Source organism: Plecotus auritus (assembly GCF_963455305.1).
Source record: "Plecotus auritus genome assembly, chromosome: 2".
Lineage (NCBI taxonomy): Eukaryota > Metazoa > Chordata > Mammalia > Chiroptera > Vespertilionidae > Plecotus > Plecotus auritus.
Window position 1 is genome coordinate 160,671,587 of NC_137771.1, and position 16,680 is coordinate 160,688,266.

The following is a 16,680-nucleotide window of genomic DNA, read 5'->3' on the forward strand; positions in this document are numbered from 1 at the left end:
GTCAGGCTGTATTCACACAGGGATCACAAGTGGGATCGGTTTCCTTTGTCCTAAGAGACAGGGCTTTAAGCTGTTGGTATCTGCCTGAAGTGCTGCTCGGGCCCTGGGTCAGGTGTGTTTCTGGACCTTATTTGTGCTGTCGACCCACTCAAATGAATTCCTTTTGCATTTGACCTTTTGTTAACTGTGAGCACCAGAGTGCCCGGAAGTGGGTGCTCCGTTTTCTTTGCGGTCTCTGTTACCATTTTACTTCATTGTGTACCTGTTGGAGGTAGCCCTGGCCAGAGGCTGTAATTGGAAACAGGTGGGTGGGAAAGAGCAGGTGGATTGGATGCGGCCTTGCACCTTCGCTGATGAAGTCGGAGGTGGGCTCCTTTCGGGGCTGGGAGTGGGGGTCAGGGATGGATTGGGGTTTGTTTTCCTTTCTATAAACTCTTCATAACTTCTTGTCCCAGATGACCTACTGCTTGATGGGATCGTTCCTCTTTCTCTCCAAACAAGTAGAGGCACTATGGAGAAATTATGATTATCATCATCATCAAATGAGTGTGGAGAGGGCATAAACGGGGTGGGGGTTGGTGGTGGGGAGAGGTTATTAGCTTAAGTGATATAAATGTTGACTAGTTTTGGATGGAAATTGAGAAGCTAGAGACTGAGTCTTGCCACAAATTTGGGAACACTGTAGTGCTCTCCAGAGACCTCCTGTCCTCGGGCTACTGTGAGCGTCTGTGAAATGTAGGTGTTCCTGCTTTCTTTCAACAAATATTTCTTGAACTTTTGATGCATGTGTGTAAGGCAACAGAACCAGGCCACTGCTTAATTTTGTACAGTTTATAAGGAACAATGAGCAAAGAGATGATATCATAGGTGTCTGGAGTTGTTAAAATGCAACGTGCCCTCGTCTTATGGGACGTTAAAAGCACACCAGGTGGCAATGCCCTGTATGAAATTAGACCTCAGGTGAACGGCCCATAGTCAAGGTCCATGACACCTGTTTCCCCAAATTGCATCACTGCTGTGGCCAGGCTGCTTTCACATGTAATCGTATTAACTCTTCTAAGCAGCTCTGCAGAACAGGTGTTTCATTCTCATTTTACAGAGTAAACTGAGACGCAGAGATTCAGGGACTCGCCCAAAGCCACCTTCTCTCCCGGGTGGAAGTGGCGGAGCTAGTGTCCAAACCCAAGGCTCCTGATCCTGCTGAGTTCCAACACTGTCACTCAGTAGAGAACTATGTCTATAACAAAAATTTGAAATGTGTCCTAAAATCCTTGTGTGATAAAGCATCAAGGAGGGTTTTGATCATCTTTTTCCCCATCTGTTAGTGGGACAGTAACGCTCCCTGGGCTGTGAAGGTGAAAGTGACAATGTATGTGAAGCCCTTAGCACTGGGCTTGGCACATAGGAGGAGCTCTCTGCTCTCATCCCTCCTACCCTTCCCCTGCTCTCTCGCTCACTCAGCAGCTTTCTTATTTCTCCTTCTCTACTTGCCTCCTCCCACCCTGGCCGAAAGCGCAGGTCCACGCTGGCCAGGTGATAACCTAATCATGGTATAATCGTAGATTAGATTGCCCACAGTCCAGGGGCTGCAGGAAGCCCCAAGTCTCAAGCTTAGTTGGATGTTTGTTCTGGGAGAAGACGTAAGAAGGAAAACAGAAAAGGTCCTTGAATGAAACCCCAAACCATAGAATCACCTGCAGGGACACCGACCTCCCTCAGGCCGTTCAGCCCCTCCCTCCAGGGCTGCCTATACTGATCGAGGGGCCATTTGGTTTTGAAAAATAAAAGCCACAGTTACAGTCATTTCCTTCTAGGAAACCCCCTCCCCCAGGTCCTCCACTGATAACAGTTTGTCTCCTTGTGTCCCTCCTGTATGTCCATGGTTCAGGTTAACATTTCTTCCGAACCCTGAATTTCTAATATGAACAAACCCTTCAGTTCAGCAGACACTGAGCCCCCAGGATGTGCCAAGGCTTTTTGAGGTGCTAGGTTGACACATCCTTTCCTTCAGGAAGTTCATAGTGGGGGAAAGAGGGAAGAGATAAGAGGCCATTATAGACAGCGTAGTCAGATCTGTCAGTCACTGTGGACATGTTGTGGGAGGTCTGCAAGGTGCTGTGGAAACTGGCGTGAGGAGCAGTCCCGGGAGCATCAGAGTTCCTCTGTTGGGCTGGAGGGCGAAGGAGGAGAAGATGGTCCTGGTGGAAGGAAGAGAAGGCGTGAAAATGCCGTGTGCCCAGATTTGAGGGCTTTGGGGAAGAAGACCTGGGGAAGGTGGACTGCAGCCAGTTAGTTATAAAGAACCTGGAGGGTTGTGCGAAGGAGTTAGAACTTTATTTATTCATACTCAGTTGAGGAGTAATCGAAGGGAGACGGTCTGTTAGCTTATTTGGTTTGTTTTTAACTGATCTCAAAAGGGGGAAAAGCATTCATAATTCTTTCACATTTTAAAATCCACTGCTTTTATTTGTTTCATATTCCTTACTAGGTCTCACTCAGCTGCTTACCCCCTTTTTACAAAATGAGATCTATGGGTTTTTTTCCTTAACATCTTTTAAACATTTTTCATGTTGCCACTTGATCTTTATGATTATCATTTTTAATGGCTGCTTAATGGCTCAATTATTATGCCATAATTTCCTTAAAGAAGTATGCTAGAGTAAAAAGACAAGGGGTTTAAAGTCAAGTGGACCTGGTTCAAATCCTGGCTCTGATTTACCGTCTGTGTGATCTTCGACAAACTAGTCACCCTGGGCTTTCATGTCCTCATTTATAGAATGGGTTGATCATGTGCCTACCTTACAGGGCCATTGTGAGAATTCCCTCAAATGAGCTGAATTGTGGATTATTCCCTGCTTGCTCAGTGAATGGTAGCTGCCCATTTATAATTTTTACTGTTTGGTTGTGCTTGATATTCTAGAAAGAAGGTAGGTGGCAATGTGGAGGCTGAGTAGATGGGGAGAAGAGAGAGACAGGGAGCCAGTTTGAGGTCACTGGACCTACACTGTCCAGTACACTAGCCGCGAGCACCTGAAATGTGGCTAGTCTGAATTGGGATGTGTAGTAAATATAAGCACTACATTTAGAATACTTAGTATAAAACAAAATGTAAGAGGCCCTCACTAATAATTTTTGTATTGATTACATGTTAAGATGATAATACTTTAGATGTATTGTGTAAAAATCTATTAAAATTATTTTCACTTGTGTTTTAAATGTGGCTTCTAGACATTTTTAAATGATATGTGTAGATTTTGCATTGCGTTGTGTCTCTCTGGCTGCTGACACCAGAGTCAGCGACCACGCGACTGACCCTATCCTGGGGTGGGGTATGGTTGGGCGGGTGGGAGGGCAGGTAGCCAGGAGACAGGGTTGAGACAGTGTGGGCAGCTGAGTGGGAGGTGATTATCAGCATGGTTTTAGAGATGACAAGAGTAGATGAGTTCATGTATATGTTTTTATAAGCAGGTCATTAGTGGGTATTCTCAGCAGTGAAATGAAAGGCAGGCATTTGGTCTAGACCAGGGTAGCTGTCCCTGCTTCTTTAAGAGTTAGCCATCCTGCCAAAACCGGTTTGGCTCAGTGGATAGAGCGTCGGCCTGCGGACTGAAAGGTCCCGGGTTCGATTCCGGTCAAGGGCATGTACCTTGGTTGCGGGCACATCCCCAGTGGGGGGTGTGCAGGAGGCAGCTGATCGATGTTTCTCTCTCATCGATGTTTCTAGCTCTCTGTCCCTCTCCCTTCCTCTCTGTGAAATATCAATAAAATACATTTAAAAAAAAAAAAAAAAGAGTTAGCCATCCTGGCTCTCACCCACGTGGTGCACTTCGGAGGTAAGATTGCCGACCAAGTGCTTGCTGCAGGGCAGGCTGGGAAGAGCTTGGCTGTGCTGGCAGCGGAGCTCCAGGTGTCCCTACTTGCTCCTGTGGGCACTCCTCTGTGACACATGCAGCATGCTGGGTCGAAACAGCTGGGAATAGACTCCACAGAAAGAAAGACGTTGGTGGGGGGAAGGAAGAGGAGGACGGGAAGGCGTCTTCTGCAGGGGGGCTCAGCGCTGCCAGCCCTGTGGACCCTGCTCAGGTGTATGTCTTCTGCTAAAGCCACTGCCACCCATCTGAACCCTGGCAGTAGCTGGCAATAGTGAAACTACAGGAGCATGTATGCAATTTGTCCAGAAACCACCTGTTGAGCTCTTCCTATGTGCTAGACACCCTGGGGGTAAAATTTCAGTTGTGGTAGCTTTCATTTTCTCTCTTGATTTTAAGTTTGTGATTTTTACCATCACAGAACGGAACAAATAGCTTTGTTTCACAACGTAGGCAACGGATTCTTCATTCTTTGAGGAATTCCTTAGTATCTCGGTTACCAATTTTACTCTTTCTGAGAAGTTGGGAGAAATGGGCTCCGTTCCCTTCCCACGTTTTCTGCCCTCTTTCCCTTTTGAGCCCCGGGGAAAGATCCCTCTGACCTCGGGGAGCCCCAAGTCTCACTTCCGGCAGATACACTCCTGATGAGGCTTCGTCTGCTGGGCACCCCACTCAGTGCAGAGGCCCTATGCCCTTGGTGTGGCCGTGGCACACCACAGCTGTCAACCACAGCTGGCACACCTTCCTCCACTCCAGCTCAGCCAGAGGAGGAAAGGGCCCAGCCTAGACGTTTATTTATAAAGTGGTTTCATCCCATTGCGGGGGACACCTGTGACTTCAGGGCCACTGGCCTGACCCCTAGGGGAGGTGGGTGTCACTGGCTTTTGTGACCTTCCCTTGACTGGGATTCGAGATGGTGTTGGGTTACCCAGGCATAGGTGGCTGAGTAAATAGGAAGGTTTCTGTGCTCTGGGCCCTGGTGGCCCATACCCACCTGCCACACTCTTACATGTGCACACACATACAGAGCCACACGCTCCATCCCCTGAGCTGATGCACACTCCACTCTGCTCTCCCGGGAGCTCCCCCTTCTTGCCTCTCCCCACCAGCTTCAACCCCCAGCCCAGCACCACCATCCCCTTCCTCACTCCTAACCCCCAACTCCGCCTTCCTGCCGGCCCAGGCCTCTCCAGGTTACTGCTCTCTTCGGTCCTGGTCCTTTTGAAAGGAAGATAGAAAGAAAAAGGGAGGAAAAACAGAAAGAAAGAGGGAAACAGAAGAATGAAACCAGACCGAAGGGGCAGTGGTGCCTGAGCGAGCTCACTGCATTACAATGAATATGGACTCTATTAAGCTCCGTTCTGCCTGTTAGTGTTTCCCGGGGCAACACAGCCCCCATATGGCAAGCATGCAGCAGATTAGGGTAGGCCCCTGGGCCCCATTGAAGGCCGGGGGCTTGACTGGCAGTTGAACCCCCGTCCCACCTCCCCCTACTCCTCACACTTGACACTGCCTGTGTTTATCTAAAGCAAGGAGGGGGGCCATTTGGAAGGTTTTTGTCCGGCTCTGAGGGAAGGGGAGAGGGGGCTGGGCCGGGTGGGGAGAGGGAGGCTGAGGGGAAGGGGTGGAGGTGGGGTGGAAAGGGGACAGCAGCAGGGAAGGCTTCATAAATATTCAAGAGGAGGGTGAATGGAGGGAGAAATAAAGCAGATGGAATTCGTGTTAAAGAACAGCACAATCACCCTGTTTTGAGCCCTCCAAAAACAAAAAACAGAAAGCAAAGGGAATGCCTTCTAGGAGAGCAGGAGCTGCGTTTATCCAATTAGCAGGGTTGTCAAATTGAATTTATATGGAATAGGGTGGGGGATTGAGAAGGGGTGTAGAAGAAAGGAAATGGTTTTCCTTTTCTCTCTTTTTTCCATTTAGCAGTAAAGGTTTGTGTCCCCTCCCCCCCCCCCTCCGCTCCATGCAGTAGATTTTTTAAAAATCTCTGTAAAGAAATAAGGCTATTTTCAGGAAGGGGTATGTGTGACAAAGAAATGAGACTTCCCAGTAACTTCTTCCTCAAGTGGCTGAGGTGGGGAAAATTTGACTTGTCCAAGAGAGCAGACCTTCCCTTCACTGGAGACAGAGGGCACTTCTCTCTGTGGGGGATCCTCTGAGCGGAGCCTGGAGGCTATGCCAGGGTCCCCCCTCCCCTTGCCTGGATGGCGAGCGCCCCCCCCCCGCCCCCCACCTGAGTGGAAATAGGCCCTGTCCATGTTTTTCAGCAGCTGGTTATCAATAGTGGCCGCAGTGAGAATGAGAAGCCCAGGTTTTACTAATGTCACCTTGATCATATATTCCCTTCTCAAAAACCATCCATGGTTCCCATCTCCTTTGGCAGTGGTCGGCAAACTCATTAGTCAACAGAGCAGCAAACCGCGGTTCGCGAGCCGCATGTAGCTCGCGAGCTGCAGTTTGCCGACCACTGTCCTATGGTATTGAGTTCAAGCTCCTTTTCCTCCTCTTCCACAGCCTGACCCAACCTCAGAGTCCTCCCTCGCCTCCTGTCATTCTTCCAGAATAGTCTCCAAAGTGGGCTGCAAGCTGCTGTTGGGGAAATACAAGAAATTCCACCCTGGAAGAACATACTAGGGGCTCTTCATGTTTGTTTCCATCTCAAAAAGGCACAGGAAAGAAACCAAGCTCTCCTGATGTGTAATATCGGGGTGGACATGGTACCTTCAGCCCGGTGTCAGGCAGTGCCAGGGGGCCTCCTCGCATGGAGGCTGGCAGTGGGGACCTTGCTGCCCGTCCATGAATTCCTCACTTTTCCTGTGCTCTGTTAAGTGGATTTACAGATTAGATTATTTAGTTTCAACTAAACTAACTCTCACAAAAGGACAAGTGGCTTAAAGAGATGCTGCAAAGAAGCTGGGTTGCAGAGCACGCTGATAATCCGAGCGCAGGCAAACAGAAGGGGACGGCAGGGCTAGGAAGCAAAAACAATGATAATGGAATCACTTCTGATGAGAAGTCACCAAATAATTAGCATTCACGCTGAGCATTTGAAAGAGATTACATCCATGTTATTAGTGATGAGCCTAGGCCTAAATAGGCATGCAGTGTTAGCTTAATGATGTTATAAAACAGCCATGATTAACAAGTCATTAAAATACGGTTTCACTTTTACCTCCTCTCTTTTACACTTGAGTTCAGCAGTACCTGCCTCTGATGTATAAATAGATATGCATGCATAAGGGATATTTGCCCAGACTATTTTACTCATGGGAGCAAGATCAGGAAATCTGGAGACCACTGTTCCAGACAAGCAGCCAAACTGCTCGGTGCACCTCCCACCCCAACACCTGCATTCCCACCGGACAATGTCACCTTCCTGCCGTGCCATCCGGCTCCTTACGCCTGCACATTCCAAAAGGCCCATTGCAAACTCTGGATCCAGAAAACCTTTCCTGAGAACTCGAACTTGAAAAAGCTCTCCCCCCTCTGCTCTCATTTGCTATTACCCCTTGGTGGTGATCAGGGAAGATATTAAAGATGTCATGTGGGAGTAATCCCAAAACTTCAGTGGTTTTGTGCAACCAAAGATTACGTTGCCTTCTTCCATCCCGTGGCCGTGCCCTCTGAAACCTGTGACCTGCGGCCCTGAGACAGGAGAAGGGAGACACGGAAGCCGCCCTCTAGTTCTCCAGCTCCTAACTGCCTTGGTCTGGAAGTGACACGCGACACGTTCACTTACACTTCATTGGCCAGCACTGGTCACAGGGCCCTGGGCTCACGGCAGAGGAGGCTGGAAATGAGGCGCTAGGATGTCGGCTGAGCTCGCTGGCTAAATCCACTTTCTATTACCGTGCCTTGCGCACTTGTCTTATATGTAGTAGATTGTAGTAATACTTTTTCTTTCCCAACAATAAAATCAAAATACACAGTTTTTGAATAGGAGACTCACACACAAAATTTGGGTAAGGAGTAAGCTAGACGTATGAAGGCTGGCTCAGACTTAAAAACCTAAAAACAATTGTTATTCTCCCCTGTTTGACATCAGAGATGTCTGGGTAGATGATCTAGGGACCAGTCTAGAACTGTGCCGTCCAAGGTAAGTGAACATGTCCTGTGTCACTTCTGGAGCAAGGCAGGTAAGAGCTAGTGAACTAGACCCAGGGGTGACCCTATGTGGCCCTTAAATTAAAACTTAAAATGCCATTCCTCAGTCACAGAAGCTGTAGTTTAGGGATTTCATAGCCGCAAGTAGCTAGTGGCTCCCCAGCATTTTGCACAGCACAGATGCAGAGCGTCTTCATCAGTGCAGAACATTCTGTTGGAGGAGTATGTGGAAGGAGCCACAAGAGCTTATCTAGATTAGGGTGTAAATGGTAAAAAAATGGCAGTGACCACACAGATAGGTACTGTGACAGGTACTGATCCAGGTAACATTACTCTTATGAATAAGAAAGTAAGTTCAGAAACACTGTAAACGGAGTTTTAAAAGCAGTTCTAGCAGTTGGTTAACCCCACCCCAGGAGGCAGTGACAGGATAGTGGGAAGAGCACTGGCCGAGAGGGAGACCTGACTTGTACCCCTGAGTCTCCTTCCTAATCAGCTGGGACACCTTCTGCAAAGCACACTTTTTCCTCAGAACACTCAACACCCATTAGCTATGACTGTGTTTTCTCTGAGGGTCCCTCCTAATTTAGAATGCTTCCCTTTAATTAGGTCTGTGGATACAATTTTTTAAGTAAAATTACTTTAAAAAATATATTTTTATTCATTTCAGAGTGGAAGGGACAGGGAGAGAGAGGTAGAAACTCATTGATGAGATACAATCACTGATCTGCTGCCTCCTGCACGCCCCACACTGGGGACCGAGCCTGCAACCCGGGCATGTGCCCTGACCGGAAATTGAACCGCGACCTCCTGGTTCATAGGTCAACGCTCAACCACTGAGCCATGCCGGCGGAGCAATAAAAATGACTTTTTAAATCCTTCTCCTAAGTCTATCTAAACTCACATGTCCAGCCCTCTGAGAATTCACTCATTTCCCCAGTATTTCCCCCAATGCCACTCCTGTGTGCAGGAGCACCCCCTCTTGAGGCAGGGGGTGGGGGTGGGGCCGCCAGCACTCAGCAGTCACGCTGCCACTTAGCATCACCATCTGGGAGGAAATCTCTCTGCCTTCCAAGGTAGTGGGGAAGGTGAATTCGGCTATGGAATTGGGAACAAGCAAAAAATGTAATCTGGGCTTAGAAATGTTTCCTTTCTTATGTAGCTAGCCCCCTCCCCCCGCCCCCCAACCAATGGAACAAAAATTTTGTCGGATCTGTTTCCTGCCACTGAATGTTTCAGCTCGTCTTGGCTACAGGTCACGGGCCATCCAAAGCCGTGTTTTGTGTGTTAGCCACGGAGCTCCCCCTTTCTGAGAGAGCGGCATGGCCCGGTGACCCGGGGTGACGGGTGGCCCTGCGCTGCCATCCCACTCCCACTCCAGCCAGCCAGCCACCCTCTGGGGAAGTTGGAGCTGGCCACCTCCTGCCCATGATCAGCTCTCAGTTGTTTGTGATTTTCTTGCAAAATAAATACTGAGGCTATAATTTCTCATGCTCGTTCTCAACCTCAGAAGTGTATTCTGTTGTTGATTTTAGAAAGTTCAAAAACGTCTGCTTGGAGGAACTTGTATCAGTGGGAACACGTATGTCAGCAGTTAAACTTCTCAGACGTATTTTATGCTTCGTGTCCAAATAACCTTTTAAAAAGCAAGTACTTAAACCTCAGTGAGGAATTCATGTCAAGAATTCATTTTCTCTTCTCTCTGCTTTTTGATTCTTATCTTGGTCTCTCCTCTTTTTCTGAGAAGTTGCGTAGAAAATTAGGACCTAGACAGACCTTGCTTTGCTGAGAAAAATACCAGGCCTTACGGTTGCCTTCACCCAACTTTGAAATTGTACCTTGATCGTTTCACAGTGGGGCAGAGTTACTCTGCAAATGGTACTCCAGTTAACCTTCTTGCCTTTTTTTACTCATTAAAGCCAAGTGCTCAGAAATCTGCCTCTTCGGAATTATCTTTCTAGACCAAACTCACTAGGTATCCTGGTTCAGGAAGTAACCCCGTTTCCCAGCCGTTAAATAAGATGCATCGTGGTTACAGGGACCCCTGCCCAACCCCATATGTTTGTCACCGTTCTGCTCTTGCATGAAGGAAACCTCACAGTGTCCTGCTTTGGGGTCATTAAATGGTACCTGCTCATAAGGTGGTGTGGGAATTAATGAGTTAACTCCTTCCTGCTCCTCTGGGTACCTGCTTCCTCTCACCCTCTCCCTCCCCAGAGGCATTCTTTTCTCCTTGCTGCTTTTAAAAGCAGGCTGGTGGCGGGCAGTGGCAGTGGGGTCTGTTTCCAGTTTGAACCTTATAAATTACTGAGGGTGCAGAAGTAACAGGAATGGTTTGGCTGGTCCTTGTTAAGCAGGAGGGGGTCAGAGCTGAATTTCCTTAGTAAAACCTTTGTGGGCTTTACAACCCAAACACCTCTGCAGCCACCCTGTGCTCAGATGTGAGCCAGCCCTCCCGCCCTCTTGTCTGCTGGTCTTCTTTTTTGCCCTTTATTACTGTGCATTCATTTGCTGCCTCCCTGCCTCTCTGCCTCCCAGCTTTTCTTCCTTCCTTCCCTTTTTTCCTTCCATTCTTCTTCCTTCCTTGGGGCAGGGAAGGAACAGGTGTCCCCAAAGCCCTTAAGAAATGGAGGAAACTGGAGGGTGTCATGAACAATCAAGTTCCCTAAATTCCTATAATGGTAATTCATGCAGTGTTCTAGATAAATATGTTATCTCGTTTGATGGAAAGGACACAATTAAAACAAGTATCTGGAAAACTTAGAGGGCACCAAACGCTTGCTTTTTTGGTATGAACTTTTTTCTAGAAATAACTTAAAATTCCTCACTGTTCTACATCACCCATATTCTAACTCCGTTAAGCACCCACTGGGTGCAGGATACTGATAGAAAATGTGTGAAAAGGTTCAGCCTTTTGCTCAGTGGTTTATTGTCAACCTATGGATCAGCAGGTCACGGTTTGATTTCCGGCCAGGGCTCGGTCTCCTGTGCGGAATGTACAGGAGGCAGCCAATCAGTGATTCTCTCTCATCATTGATATTTCTATCTCTCTCTCCCTCTTCCTTCCTCTCTGAAATCAATAAAAATATATATTTAAAAAAGAAAGAAAATGTGTGAAAAGGCTACTATTGTGGTTAAAAGCACAGAGCTGGGTTTCATTCCAGGCCTGCAGTTATGTGAACTAACCCCTGGAACTCAGTGTTCTCACCTGTAAATGGGGATAACACTCCCCACTTCATAGTGTTTTTTATGAAGATTAAAAAAAAAAAAATACCTCCCGAAGAAACCTTAGCAAGGACCCTGTAGTGACAGCAGCCCTGCCTCACACCCCCACCCCCTCACACCTGTCCCCCGCCACCTCTATTCACTATTTCACTTTGCTAATAACATGGCCCTTTGATTTAGTGGACTGTCCAAAAAAAGAGTGAAAGCTCTCTCTGTACCAAGAGGAAAATACTTTATCTTGTCAAGAAAAAAACTCTTGAAAAGCATCTTTCAGACTTTTCTCTCAAACCTTATATAGAAAATGTCCCTTGTCCTTTCCCAGAGCGAAGGAGAAGTCTCCGATGTGGAAGACACAAGGCAAAGGGAGGGATGGAAAGGCAAAGGGGAAGAACTCCTTCTTGGAAAACATTCAGAGCAAGTGTGGGGCTGGGCTGGTCCTCCGTCTGGTCTGGAGGTGCCTGCTGGGCAGAGCAATGTGCCCTCTTGCCTCCAGCAGCCAGGGGGAGGCGGGGGGAAGCCCAGGGCAGAGGCGCTTGGAGAACGGAGAGGTTTAGGCAAACCCCGAGCACAGAGCAAGAGCTGGAAGCCCAGCCTTCATCCCGTGTGTCGTGTCCGGAGTGATCACGGTTGACGAGCTGAGTACTGGCTCCCGCAGCCGACTGCGCAGGCAGCCAGAGCTCCAGACCAGTGCGCACAATGCATCGCTCAGCTGGGGAGTGTAACTCCTTCCCTGAGCTTTCAGTGGTGACTTGGAAAGAGTCGCTGGTTAGATAAACTGGTCTAGAAGGGTTAACATGGTGAGTGTATGTCACCCTCCTGGAAATGACTCCTAGTATTCCCACCTGTGTGTGATTCAGGATGCTGCATCCACTGTCGATGGCCTGCATGTTGCCTCACTGTCATCTGGAGCTCATTCCAGGGCCTCCCTGCCCAACAAGGATGTCCCCCGACCTTCCTTCTTGGCCTAATGTGTTCAGTGCAGCAGTGGAAAGCGTGGCAGCGACATCATGGTTTAGGCTGTGACAGAGGTGTGTGTGAGCGTGTACACCCGCCTCTCTGTGATTTTGATGAGTCTTTCAAGGACTATAGCTTAAAGGAGTCTTACAGATACAACACTGTGGCAGGGGAGGAGTTCAAGTCCTAGGCAGGCAGTGAGAGGGTGGCTGGGAGCTGAGATAGGCCGTCCGGCGGGTGGAGGTGCAGTGAAGGCTGGGGCCCACAGGGATGTTGTTCTGGGCGGAGAGGCAGCCTGGTCTGTCAGTCAGTCTCAGGAGCACAGATTTTGTGGAAATAAAAAGGCTGGAATCCCAGCACCCGGGGAGAGAAGATGGAGCCTTGGCCGATGTGTGACTTTTATATATTGTGGGACTAGAAGTTACAGACAGGCTGAGGAGGGTAGGTTGATTCTAAGAATAAAAAAGTTCACAGAGATACAGGGATAGGGTTGGTGAGTCCCTGGGACTTTAGGACTCAGTTGCCAACATCCCTAAACGAGGGGCTCGGACGCACTGTAGGGACGCAGCACTGTCCGCCGTGGTCTGTGCTAGCGGCACGTGGCCGCAGACCTCCGGCCTCCTGCAAGCAATGGTAACGGCGCCTGTGCTAGGTGCTCACTGCCCTGAGTCCTTGCTGCTGTAGCTGCGTCGGGCAATGATGCAGCATTCTTACCATCACACAATCGCCTTCTAGCTCCAGGTGGGGATAGCTTAGACAGCCGTGGGCAAACTACGGCCCGTGGGCCGGATCCGGCTGTTCTATCCGGTTCTCTTGCTCTCCCCTCCGCTCCTTTACTTTGAGTTTATATTAGTTCACACAAACACTCCATCCATGCTTTTGTTCCGGCCCTCCGGTCCAGTTTAACATCCCATTGTGGCCCTCGAGTCAAAAAGTTTGCCCACCCCTGGCTTAGAAGCTTCTTTTGAATGAGAAATGGCGTGAGCGTGTTCTTGGGCCTTCCGGCAGCACAGCAGGCCCGCACTCGGAGTGTCCAGCGTGTCTGATGGAAGCAGCGGGTGCAGGGACCAGCCAGGCTCTGGCTACCACGTGGGCATCCCAGGCCTTCTCACCACGGCCTTCTCTCTCTCTCTCTCTCTCATGACAGAGTGTTGCAGAGGATTGCAGAATCTCTTTGAGTGACTGGTGGCTTATGGGACGTTGGCTTCGGACCCTTTGTCACACACATGCCACGTGGGACGATGACGACTCAGAGAGGAAGGAGGCCGGAGGTTACACTCGCTTGCCTCCTCTTGGCCACAGCAGGCTGCTTCGCTGACCTGAGTGAGTCTGCCCTTCCCTTTCTCAGCCTGCCCTTCTCGGAAGAACACTTTCCCCTTCATACCAGACGGAGGCGTTGCCCATTCTACCACAGCCCTTTCAAAAGCCCTTCCTCTTTCAGGATTTCAAAGAACACTCATTCCCACTGGTTCAGGGACACGCTCAATAGTACAAGATGAGAAATGATCGCAGCAACATCACAGGGCTAATAGTTGGGTATTTTAATCATTTCCGATCCATACCAGAGGAGGAGGAACAATAACAGTAACTGCCTTGTTCTGAGCACTTATTATTTGAGATTATGGCAGGCAGTTTACAGGTTTGTGAGCTTCACAGCAGCCCTGTGAGAAGTATTATTAGCCCCATTTTACAGATAAGAAACCGAGACCCAAAAAGGCCAAAGTCACATGGCTCGGAAGCGTGGGACCGGGATTCAGATTCAGGTCTGTCCAACTCCAACCCTAAGTGCTCACCTTTGCAGCCGAGGCCACCCCATTCCGCCCTCCGGATTGAGCACAGGCTGGGGAGGGCGCCCGAGTCTTCAGAGAGAGATCAGCTCCTCTGTTGCTCGGCTCTGAAAGGCTGCCTGGGGCGGTGCTTCCCAAAGGTCCTGCTGTTGGAGCCCTAAGAGGTCACTTCATGGCTGCGTCTGTTCTTCTTGCAGACAAGGTGCCTCAGGTCACCGTGCAGCCTCCCTCCACCGTCCAGAAGCTCGGGGGAACCGTGATCCTGGGCTGCGTGGTGGAGCCGCCGGGGTTGAGCACCACCTGGCGCCTGAACGGGAGGGAACTGAATGGTTCCCATGATGCTCTCGGCGTCCTCATCACCCGCGGGACACTCGTCATCACCGCCCTAAACAACCGCACCGTGGGACGGTACCAGTGTGTGGCCCGGATGCCTGCAGGGGCCGTGGCCAGTGTGCCAGCCACAGTGACACTAGCCAGTGAGTGCTGCTCCTTTGCTCCCCGGCCATGGTGCTGTCCTCCTCCTCCCTTCCAGTCGCTCTGGTCTCTCTGCCCTCACCCCCCCACCATTCACACCCCCCGTCATTAGTCTTACCATAAAGGGGTCTTGATCGTTGAAATGTAAACTCGCTTGTGGGAGCTGCGCAGCAGTCCCAGGGGCGGGCTGTGGGCCTTGCGAAGCCACTTTGCGAGTAGGGACATGAGTGTCTGGGCTGAGTGTCTAGAAAGGGAGGGACCTGACATGGATGAGCTGTTTCCGTGGCCCCAGAGCTGGGCCATGCCATGCCTTTCCCCTTGGTCACTCTGTGGTTTTAGGTGGTTGTGCCAGCTGCTCACTGTCCCCGCCGTCCTCCGAGCTCCACCCTCACTGCGGCTGCCGTCGGAGCATTGACAGGGCTCTGTGTGGGCTGAACAGAGCCGGCCCGCCCGCTCTTGGCCACCTGCCTCTCTCTGAGGGGCACGCACATTACAAATGCCTGGAGTGTAAACAGCAGCACACAATGGAAAGGAAACTGCACGACAAGGGGCTAAAGAGAAAGGAAAAGAGGAAGAGATTAGGTGACGGTTTGGTCCAGGGAGGCTGCCAGGAGAGGACTTCATGCTACTCTTACATGTAATCACCACTTGGGTCTACTCTGACCCAGGCACCACACACACCTGACCTGGATGCTGCCCACTGCACACGTGGCAAATGAGACTTGACTGATTAAATAAACGTCCGAGTCTGGAGAGCCCCCACCCTCACCCCCACTCTTACGTGCCAGGTCTGGAGCCGGGCTACATGAAGAACCACCCCCCCTTCCTGGAGCCTGAAGTGTAGGGCATGGGGAAACGCTGAGATTAGTGGTGTTTGGTTTAAACTGAGATCTTCAGAGCTTGCTCCCCTGTGGCTCACTCGGCAGTGCCCCCTTCTCCCTGGCAGCCCTGCCTTGGGCTTCCACGTCACCGCCATCGCCACCCTGCCGGTGAGATGGTCCAGGAGGCCGTGGGTCACACTGGGGGCCCTGGGCGGTGTGAGCCCTGGGAGGAGAGCGATGAGGGTGGGGAAGCAGAGGGCAGAGGAGGAAAGACCCTTCTCTCCCTCTGGCTCCCAGATCCCTGAGGGGCTGCCCTCCATGGGAACAGTGGAGCAGCCCTGCCCGTTTCTCAGAAGGGAGGAAGGCAGGGTGGGTCCCGGTCTCCCTCGGGGGCCAGGCCCACCAGCCTGGGCTGCATCTGGGAGCCACTCCCCAGCCTGCATGGGCTCCACTTTGTGGCAGAAGGAGCACCAGGGGATCTGCGTGCCGGCCTGGGGCAGGGTGGGGGGGGGGGAATGGGATAGGCCCGGGGCTAATAGCCGAGCTGTGGGTGATTGGAGGGCACAGGAGACTTGGGTAAGGGCGGGGAGGGTGCGGAGGGTCCATCTCTTCATGAAAGGAAAGGTTGAGGTCAGAGCTCCACCTCCTACCACCATACTCCTCCTTTATATTTTTAATTATAATTAAATTACATTATAGAACGTTTGGAATATACAGAAAACAGTGTTTCTCCTGAGCCCCCATCACACAACCCTATTATCGTTTTGGAGCACACCCTCCCAGTGTTTCTCCAGACCCACACCTTACACTGTTGACTACTGAACAGGTGGTCTCTACCTTTTCTCCTCTTCCCCTGACATTGTACGACAAGCATTTTGCATTGGCCATGTGACCATTTTTATTTTGTCTTTTTTATTGAGTATTAAATGCATCCGGTAAAGCACACGAAGTGCGCTAATGTTCAGTGACAACCTGGCGCGGTTCCCACATGTACACACCGCGTACCATCACTCCAGCAGGTTCCTCATGCCCCTTCCCAGCTCACCTGCCCCCACCCCAACCAGAGCAGGATCATCGTTCCCCATGGCCCTGGAACATCCACCAAAAGGCACTGAACCCTTTTCCCATCCCAGTCAGGTTGCTCCCAGTTATGCATTCCTACAAGTAAGATGTGCGTTTTAGCAACATTTGTGCTTTGAAGGATAATGCTGCTCATCTCGGAGGGAGAGTCCATCTGCAAATGGTCAGCACATGTCTGTGAAGCGCAAAAACTCCATCACCATCCATTTGGCCTCATTAGGAGCCAGGCTGAGCCTTTCATTGTTTGGAGAAGGGGAGAGCTGGAGAGGAGAGGATTTGCTTTGGAGCCCTCCTTGTACTTCAAGGTGTATCTGTGTGAGGAAAGACAATTTATAGCTTTATTAAAAAAAAAAATTCCTGGCC

General features: G+C 50.3%; 1 protein-coding gene across 2 annotated transcripts in view; it reads left to right on the forward strand.

Annotated features, from left to right (window-relative positions):
- The window catches only part of BOC (BOC cell adhesion associated, oncogene regulated), a 68,098-nt gene that overhangs the window by 19,307 nt on the left and 32,111 nt on the right, over positions 1-16,680 (forward strand). For both annotated transcript variants that reach the window (XM_080654345.1, XM_080654346.1), the window contains exons 2-3: positions 13,303-13,478; positions 14,140-14,418. In XM_080654345.1, the coding sequence (XP_080510471.1) occupies positions 13,382-13,478; positions 14,140-14,418 (376 nt within the window). In that variant the 5' untranslated portion in view covers positions 13,303-13,381. The remainder of the gene's footprint in view (positions 1-13,302; positions 13,479-14,139; positions 14,419-16,680) is intronic.